The 10,000-nt window shown below is 42.2% G+C and overlaps 1 protein-coding gene across 1 annotated transcript in view; it reads left to right on the plus strand.

The window, feature by feature from the left end:
• Positions 1-10,000, plus strand: part of LOC123501489 — a gene marked incomplete at its 3' end in the record, with an annotated part of 112,762 nt that overhangs the window by 79,418 nt on the left and 23,344 nt on the right. The window contains exon 3 of the mRNA XM_045250335.1: positions 8,661-9,105. Coding sequence (XP_045106270.1) covers positions 8,699-9,105 — 407 coding nt within the window. The remainder of the gene's footprint in view (positions 1-8,660; positions 9,106-10,000) is intronic.

A 10,000-nucleotide genomic window follows, 5' to 3' on the forward strand; every position in this document is an offset into this window, starting at 1 on the left:
GTTTCCACCTCTCTAGTTCAATATTTTCACTCTTCTAGTAAACTCTTGAGCTCTCTATTGGCTTCTGTATTTCCTCCTTCCTGCAAGCAGTAGCCAATGTTCCCATTCCTTTTCTGGTAAACTCTGGAACTCTTCTGTATTTTCTCCTTGTTTCCACCTCACTAGTGCAAGAAATAGCCAGTGTACTCATTCCTGTCTCTCTGTTTCTGTACTTCCATCTCCTTAATGCAGCAAGTAACTAGTATTCTCACCCATTACTTTTCTCTCTACCTGCCTCTTGACTTTCTCCTTCCTGCGCCCATCTCTCTAATGCAAGCAGTAACCAGTGTTCTCATTCCTTTTTCTGCTAAACTCTCTCTCTCTCTCTCTCTCTCTCTCTCTCTCTCTCTCTCTCTCTCTCTCTCTCTCTCTCTCTCTCTCTCTCTCTCTCTCTCTCTCTCTCTCTCTCTCTCTCTCTCTCTCTAGTACAAGTACAAGAAGTAACCAATATTTTCTTACTTTTTCCTGTTAAACCGTGGAACATCCTCTCTACTTCTGTATTTCCTCCTTTCTGCGCCGCTCACCTCTCTACTACAAGAAGTAACTAGTGTTCGCACTCTTTATTCTTGTAAGTTTCGGAACTGTCTATCTGTTTCTGTTGTTTCTCCTAGTTTCCACCTCTCTAATGCAAGAAGTAGCCAATATTCTCATTCCTTTTTTTTTCTGATATATTGTTAAACTCTCTCTCTCTCTCTCTCTCTCTCTCTCTCTCTCTCTCTCTCTCTCTCTCTCTCTCTCTCTCTCTCTCTCTCTCTCTCTCTCTCTCTCTCTCTCTCTCTCTCTCTGTTTCTGTACTTCCTTCTTTCTTTGTCCATCTCTCTAACACAAGCAGTAACCAGTATCCTCAATCACTCATCCCTTTTCCTTATGAAGTTTACAAATCTGCATGCTTCTGTATTTCTCTCTTTCTCTGTCCACCTCTCTAATGTAAGCAGTAAGGATTAGTCTCAACCACTCATCCTTTTTTTTTCTAATGAAGTAAACAAATCTCTACCTTACCTCTGCCTACCTCTTTCCTGTGACTATTTTTTAAGACACTTTTTTCACTTCTATCTTTTTTTGGACCTCTCTTATTGACTGGCATTATTAACTTAACTTAACCTAACCTAACCTAACCTCTCTTATTGATTGGCACTCTTAACCTAACCTAACCTAATCTAACCTTTTTTTTAACCTCTCTTATATTGACTGGCATTCTTAACCTAACCTAATCTAACCTTTTTTTTGAACCTCTCTTATTGACCAGCATTCTTAGCCCCTTTTTTATCCTAACTTTTTATCTTCCTTGCCCATTACCCAATATTTAGAAAAGTCACATAGAAAGGACCTACATTCAGTATTCGACACCAAATTCTGAAATGAGCGTCCGTTTACAGGTTATTGGTTGTGCCTACGCCAGTAATCCTTTGTCTTGGTACACTCACACGTTAATTAGCCACAATGGAACCACGTACCCATGCAAATTACCAGCTGTCATTAAACTTGCTCCTGGAATTAATGTATAGACGGAGGCAGGGAGGCAGGGAGGGGGAGGAACGAGGTACTGGTGGAATTAGTTCACTGGAAGCCTGGAATCTAGCGGGGTCATTGTACAGTTAGTAGAATGACGCCCTGGAAATGTCACAGGAATAGGAGCATAAGAAAATAAGGAAAGGGAAGCTGCAGTAAGCCAAGCCAAGGCAAGGCAAGGCAAGACAAGACAAAACAAGGCAAGCCAAGCCAAGCCAAGCCATCAGCCATACACTTCGAGCTTCCTGCCTAAAATAGAAAGGAAAGAAGAAAATACAAGATGACAAACTGAAAGAAAGAGATGAAGAAAAGGAAGAATGAATGAAAGCCGCTAAAGTGAATGAAGAATAATGAAATACGGGATTGAAATGAAAGGAAGCAAGTGGGAAAAGAAAGAAAGAATGCTGGGAGAAGGAGAAAGAGAAAGAAAAAGAAAGGAAGGAAGGAAAAAGGAATGAAAGCTGCTTTAGATACTATGAAATACACGACTGAGAGAAAAAAAAATGTAGACAACCACAAGGAAAAAAAAAGAAAGAAAAGAAAAGAAAAGAAAAGAAAAAAAAGAAACAAGATGAAACAAAAGAACATCTAAGAAAGGAAAGCCGCAACAAAAACCAGAAACCAGAAAAAGATCAAGATGAAAAAAAAAGAAAGACTGAAATACAGAAGAAAGAAGGAAAAGGAGGAAAGAAGAAGACCATTGCCATCATTATCACCTTCTTCACCATTACAAAGGAAGGAAGGCAAAGATAGTGAAGGCAGGGACGAAGAAAAGGATATACCACACAAATAAAACCATGAAAAAGAAGAAGAGGAAGAAAAAAAGAAGAAGAAGAAGAGAAAGATAAAACTGCAACAATAATATAAAGAAAAAAAGAAAAGAGCAAAAAAAAACATGAAGGAGAAGAGAAAGAGAAAACTGCAAAAGGAAAGGAGAAACGAGAAAAGATAAAACTATGAAGAAGAAGAAGAAAAGAAGAAGAAGAAGAAGAAGAAGAAGAAGAAGAAGAAGAAGAAGAAGAAGAAGAAGAAGAAAAAAAAAAAAGAAAAAAGAAGAAGAAGAAGAGGAAGAAGAAGAAGTAGTAAAAGAAAAAAAAAACTACAAAAAGAAATATAAAGAAACACAAACACAAACAAACAAACACTAGCTAGACTGCTTGCACTTAAAATACAACGATTCTACATTAAATTCCAGTGGAACAAACAACAACAACAACAACAACAACAACAACAACAACAACAACAATAAAGAATGAGGTGAAGAAGAGGAAAAAGAACAACAACAACAAAAACAGCAAAAACAACAACAACAAAGGAAATGAAGGAGGAAAAAAAAAGAAAAACTAGAACAACAACAACAACAACAACAACAACAAAAGATAAAATAAGAAATAACTAAAAACTAAACGAAAAATCATGAGAGAGAGAGAGAGAGAGAGAGAGAGAGAGAGAGAGAGAGAGAGAGAGAGAGAAGGAACCCCATGAAGGAACGCAGGATAGATAAACAGGCCACCGTCAGGATACCAACTTTCATGCAAGGAGATGGAAGGAGGAAGGATGGGGGGGGGACGGGATGAAGGATAAGGAGTGAAGGACTAAGGGGGTGTAGGACTGGGGTGTAGGACAAGAGGTGTAGGATGGGGGTGAAGGACTGATAGTGTAGGATGGGGTATATAGGACTAGGCTTATAGGACTGGTAGTGTAGTAGGACAGGGTGTAGGATGGGGGGCTGAAGGACAAGAGCGTAGGACTAGGGTGTAGGATGGTGATGTAGGATGGAAAGTGATTTAGGGTGGTCGGAAAGTGATTTAGGTGGCAGTGAGGGGCGGGTCGGGTAGGATGTGGGTGTAGGATTGGGGTGTAGGATGGGGTTATGTGGGGCGGGGCGGGGGTATGACCAGCAGGATGTGGTCACTGGAGCCGAGACTGATTGCATCGCATGAAAGGGAGGAGAGCTGCATTGAATTACAACACGAGAAGCAGAAGGAGCAGAAGGAGGAGTAGGAGGAGAAGCAGTAGGAGGTAGAAGGAGTAGTAGGAGGAACTTATGAGGAGGAGCAGAAGAAGGAACAGCAGAAGGAGGAGTCGAAAGAGATGTAGAAGAAAAAATAGTACGAGGAGCAGTAGGAGGAGGACCAGAAGAAGCAGTAGAAGGAGCAGAAGAAGGAGCAGTAGGAGGAACTTATGAGGAGGAGCAGGAGGAACAGTAGGAGGAGAGTAGAAGTAGGAGCAGTAGGAAGAGCAGTAGGAGGAGGAGTAGAAGAAGGTTGAATAGAACGAGGAGCAAGAGGAGGAGGAGGAGGAGGAGGAGGAGGAGGAAGAAGAGGAAGAGGTGTGTGTGTGTGTGTGTGTGTGTGTGTGTGTGTGTGTGTGTGTGTGTGTGGTGTCGGTGTATGCAGGTCAGTTTCTCTCCAGTGTTTCAAGGTCTAAGCCGCAGCAATGATATGCCACCAGGAGTCACGTGAACAGTGGTGGTGGTGATGGTGGTGGTGGGGGAGGTGGCATTGTCAGTCACCAGCCCACACACACACACACTGACTGTCTCTTGCATTCCTCCTGTTTAACCTCTTCAATACTGGAACACATTTTTACCTTGACATTTGTGTACGATTAGACCATTTTATTGACATTAGGAAGGGTCTTTGGAGGTCAGAAGATTAATGGCTAGAGTCTTCACTATTTTAATCTCCAACATGAGTTTCTGAAGCTGTGTAAAATCACCAAATAGTAGCCAGAATTAATATAGGAACGTGTCATGGTACTCAAGGGATTAATATTGAAAGCTGCTGGTCATTCTCCTTTTATGCAACGCGGGAAAACTGACCAAGGGCAACAAAAAAACGAAAAAAACAGGTTCACTTACTTGCCAGCTCCCTTGCAGGTCCGAGGGAGTTAGCCAAAGAAAATGGGAGAAATGTCTTGAAATTCAGTGTGCATCCTTCACTGAGAGGTTGAAACACTACAGGAAACTCACTGACGGGAGGTAAAAATATGCAGAGGTACGGTTTTCCTGACAGCAGTAGACGAATTTAATGCATCACTAGAGGAAGACAAGATAATTTGGCTCTATACATTTATACGCGTAAATACAAACATTTCTCTAGGTTCTAAATGGAAGAGGAATAGAAAAGAGTGTATATACTTATATTTCACACATTCATTAACCCTTGTGGCAATCCCTATTTAAAGCTTACCTATATATCACCACCCATCATTCTCATTATACGAAGAGAGGCAAAAACTTCTGTAGATTCTAATTTGAAAAGGAAGAGAAAAAGAGTGTACTGATACTCGTATTTCACATATTCATTAACCCTTGAGGCAGTTCCTACATAAACCTCACGTATATATCACCACCTGCCATCCTAATATATGTGTCTAATATTTTAAACCTCCCCAGACACTCACGACCAGCACAATGACGGTAGTAGCGATGAAAAGTGTGACTGTATTATCTTCTGTTATAAACCCTCACTGCAAATTTCCACCTATCAGTCACATTCATAAGTCTATCTAGTGTTTGAAAAGCTCCCTAATGACTCGCCACTGACAACCTGATTACCGAGTGTTCCATGCACTCATCACTCTGTCTGTCCTGCGTCCCCTCTGCATAACACATCTGCTCTGATCCTTTGTTTTGCTCGATTAGTGTGTTTAATTGCCTTTAATTTGAGGGTTTTTTTTTTTATCCAGTTTTAGGTGTGGATAGGATTGTTTTAGTGGGGAGGTGATGGGGATGTTAGTTTGTGTTAGGGGGTGTGGTGTTGGGGTGTGTGTGTGGGGTGGTGTTATTAGTGTGTGTGTGTCTGTGTGTGTGGGATGGGTGTTATTATTTGGTGAGTTTTTTAAGGTGTTTTTACGGTTCTAGAGGCAGAGTGACAAGATTTCTACATTATTAACTGGAGAAACACCCTTGATAATCCCGCTACTTATCCATGTGGCCTTTAAAAATAGTCGTAGTGAGAGAGCTAAACGTTTTCAAGCAAGTTTTTATGGTTCTAGAGGCAGAGTGGCAAGATTTTCTATATCAATAACTGGAGAAACACTCTTGAAAACCCCGCTAATCATACCTGTGGCCTTGAAAAATTGTCGTGGTGAGAGAGCAAAGCGTTTACGAATACGGACCATAAACACACACACACCAGTAACAGACTCATCACCAGACTCATCACGAAGCACTCACCACCACTCACTAAGCACTCATCACTACCACCAACGCAACTAAAGCTCGCAGTACTTCATGGAATCTCGCTAACATCACAGGCAGTAGCGGGGCCAGTCTTCATAAATGTTCAAAGGGAGATAAGAGCGAACCGATCTTGAAATAAAATTGTAGATGACTGAAAGGGAAAGGTTTGATAAGAAGATAGGAGGAAATGGGGTTGAATTGAGTAGTGGGGAGATGGAAAACTCAATAATGGTGTTAGTGAGTTTACACAGAGAAAAGATTAGGTGAATACGATTAACCTCAGCCTTCCTCCAAGTGTTTCCCCGTATAGTCCCCGTGTGTCTGTGTTTCCGTCTTCCTGCGACTTGAGTTCTTTTAAGAGGGAGGTTTCAAGACATTTGTTCCTTAATTTTGACTAATTCTTTATTATTCTTTAAGGGAACCAGGATTTCAGGTCTTTTTTTAATATTTTGTTGCCCTTGGCTGGTGTCCCTCCTACATAAAAAAAGTATTCACTCTAGCCAGGGGACGGATGGATAAGTAAACCAAGTGTGTTCGTTGTCTACTGTTTATTGCAATACACATCGTCAGGTAGCGGCAATGGAGACAAACCCACGTTTTCAGAAATATCATTGGGTCGTGTTGCAAAATTTCCTTCCATCGTGAAAAGTATCGAGATGAAATGTGTTTTTATGTTTTGTTATGAATTTCTGTTGTTTGTTTCATCAGGCGTGAAAGAAACAATGACATTAAGGGAGGGAAAGTCACGTGCCCCGCCTCCATTTCCTCTAACGTGTACTTGGCTGTGAGTCCTACGCGAGGGAAGTACTGACAGCTGCCTACACTTTAGCTCGCCCCGTCACCTCTACCCGACGTGTATTGTAATAAACGCCAGTCTATGAACACACCTGGTTTACTTTTCCATCCGTGTCCTGGCTAGAGTGAACGCTACAAATGGTGATCCCTGAGTGACCGTGGTAATCTCGCCCGCGGAGGTCACTACACCCGCCACCACTACATATGATAAAGGTAAAGCCAAGGAAAGGATCGTAAAAACATGCACGTCAATAAATATAGTGCGTAACAAAAATGAAGAAAGAAAGACACGGGAAAAAAATATAGTGAGGCAGGTTTGGAGAAAATATCTTACTTTTTTTTTCTTCATTTTCACTTCACCTTAGAGCGGAGAGAAAAAAAATGCCATGAAAAAAAAAACTTCCTAGTCTTGCCTGCATATATTTTTCCTTCGTGTATATTTTTTTCCTTCCCTCAGTGTGTGGAATCATCTTACGTATCCAGTGATGTGTGAGACAGGCTGGAGGGGGAAAAGATATGTAAACCAACAACTACAACTTCTGGAGGAGATTGAAAACTTTTGTGCCGTAGAATCCCTAAAGTTTTGTCTTTATAATACTGTCTTTACATTGTGAAGGGAGAAACTGTCAACCCTTGTATGTTTTGCCACACACACACATACACACATACATGTACACATACACACCACAAACACACACAAAAACACACACCTTGCCCTATCTTCTGTAACTTTTAACCCCTTCAGTACCATGACGCATCTCTCCTTACTGTTTGATGACTTTACAAAGCTTCAGAAATTTACGTGCGGACTAAAACAGTGAAGACGCTGGACCATCAATCTTCAGACCTCCATAGACCCTTCCTAATGTTGATAAAATGGTCTAGTGGTACGCAAAACTCAAAGTAAAAATGTGTCCCAGTTCTGAAAGGGTTAAAAGGGAAAGATAAAGTGTAAAATACTGTACATTATTATTTTTTTGCTTAATTTTCTATCCATTCATTAGTCAGGATGTTCTTTTTTCTTCCTCTTTGTCCCTTTCGTAACTTGTGGTAAGGAAACACCAGGAAAAAAAAAAAAAACAAGCTCTTTTAGATATTATTTTTTGCCTCAACCCTTTATTTGTTTACGTCAGTTGTTGTTGGTCAGTCAGTCAGTCAGTGGGTCAATCGGTCAGTAAGTCAATCAGTCAGTCAGTGAGTCAGTCGGTCAGTCAGTCGTTCAGTCAGTCAGTTAGTTAGTTAGTCAGTCAGTCAGTCAGTCATTCAGTCAGTCGTTCAGTCAATCAATCAGTCAATACCACTTATATGCCTCACAACTCCTGAAAAAGAGAGAAAAAAACTCTCCTAAACTGAACATACCTCCCCATCGAACTCTCCCACGCTAAATCAACCAAACAGTCCGTCAAACTGAACCCAGAAACAATGCACCACCACCACCACCACCACCACCACTATCATCACCACTATCACTATCACTATTTCTATTATTCTCACTATCACCAGCACGATTGTCATCACCACCACCACACTAAATTCATTACCATTATGTTGAAATCGCCACCACCACCACACCACACCACCACCACCACCACCACCACCACCACCACCACCGACTTTTTATTCTCCTGACTTTTACATTGCAGTGATAGGAATGTTGTCTTTGATCCCCAGACTTCGCTATCAGTGCCAGGCTTTGATTTAGTGGTGGTGGTGGTGGTGGTGGTGGTGGTGGTGGTGGTGGTGGTGGTGGTGGGAGAGACATCTAGTGGCGAGATTAGGAAGTGATGGTGTAACGTTTCCGTGCCTCGCTTTTGTTTCCTCACCTGTGTACGTGTGTGTGTGTGTGTGTGTGTGTGTGTGTGTGTGTGTGTGTGTGTGATGTTGTGGTTTGTTTATTGTGTATGTACTGTCTGTCTATCTATCTATCTGTGTATATTTATCTATCTACTTAAGAGATACGTGTGCTTTTTCAACAGGTGTGGCGTGAGAGAAGTACAGGTGTGGGTGTTAGAATGTGTGTGTGTGTGTGTGTGTGTGTGTGTGTGTGTGTGTGTGTGTATGTGTGTCAGTGAGGCTTGTGTAACATCTACGCACCTGAGTAACAGACACACGTGCTTCCCTCCGACAGGTGTGGTGTGAGAGGAGTGCAGGTGTGGCGGCGTGGCCATGGATCGCCCTGGAGTCCACCTTAGACCCCTTGCCCCCCACCACCCACACCACGCCCACACCCACGGCTCGGCTCCCCAGGCCCACGGACCCGCTACCTACACCCACGGACCACCCACCCACACCCATGGCCCGCCCACGCACACCGCATCACACCCTTACTCAGCGCCCTACACCCTCGGCTCCTCCTCCTCATCCGCCGCCCACACACACGCCCATGGCACCCACTCGGCATCCTACACCCACGGACCGCCCGCCCACGCTCATTTTAACAGCGCCGCCTCCGCCTCCGCTGCCACGCCCACCGCCACGCTTCCTGCTGAGGCTGCTTTCAGGAGAGACGAAGATAAGTCACCGAAATCTTCAGCGTCGCATCTCAGTCTGCTCTCCACTTCCTTTCCTTGCAGGTGTGTAGTAGTAGTAGTAGTAGTAGTAGTAGTAGTAGTAGGAGGAGGAGGAGGAGGAGAGGAAAGTTTCAATGTATTTCTGTCATTTTTTTTTCCTCATCACTCTTAAGGGACCAAAGGCGTCAGTGTTTTTTTTTTTTATGTTCATTTGTTGGTCTCGTCTTTCTCCTTCCCTCCCTCACGTGCAACAGAACAGACAGTGCCCTCTCTTGCATGAAAAGTAGTAGTAGTAGTAGCAGTAGTAGTAGTAGTAGCAGCAATAGTACTAGCAGCAATAGTAGTTATAATAGTGAGTCTGTTTAACACATATTCTACTGATTTTTCGATGTGAAATTAATAACAACCTCAAAAAGCCAAAATTTCCAAGATAAGTCTAGGAAACAATATTAAGTTGACTCCAATTCACGAGCGTAGAGAGTTGGAGTGCACAAGGCGGAGATAAAACACGAGGGAAGCAATTCTGGCGGCACACGAACACTGGCTAGCTACATTATAAAGGAAGGAAGGAAGACGATGCTTAGCTAGATAACGAAATAATGCATGGATATAACAAATGGGAATAGCAATAAGAACAAAAAAAGACACGTTTCAATAAATTGCAAATATCCGAATAACACTAACAAAGAAAATGGGAATAAGAGAAGCTTAACCCCTTTAGTACTAGGACACATTTTTACCTTGAAATTTGTGTACGATTAGACCATTTTATTGACATTAGCAAGGGTCTATGGAAGGCAGAAGATTAATGGTAACAGTCTTCACTATTTTAATCCCCCACATGAGTTTCTGAAGCTGTATAAAAAAGCACCAAATAGTCACCAAAATGAATACAGAAACGCGTCATGGTACTGAAGGGGTTAACTGAATAAACTCGCCAGAAATATGTGAATGGAAT

The sequence above is a fragment of the Portunus trituberculatus genome, chromosome 9 (genome assembly GCF_017591435.1).
Source record: "Portunus trituberculatus isolate SZX2019 chromosome 9, ASM1759143v1, whole genome shotgun sequence".
Lineage (NCBI taxonomy): Eukaryota > Metazoa > Arthropoda > Malacostraca > Decapoda > Portunidae > Portunus > Portunus trituberculatus.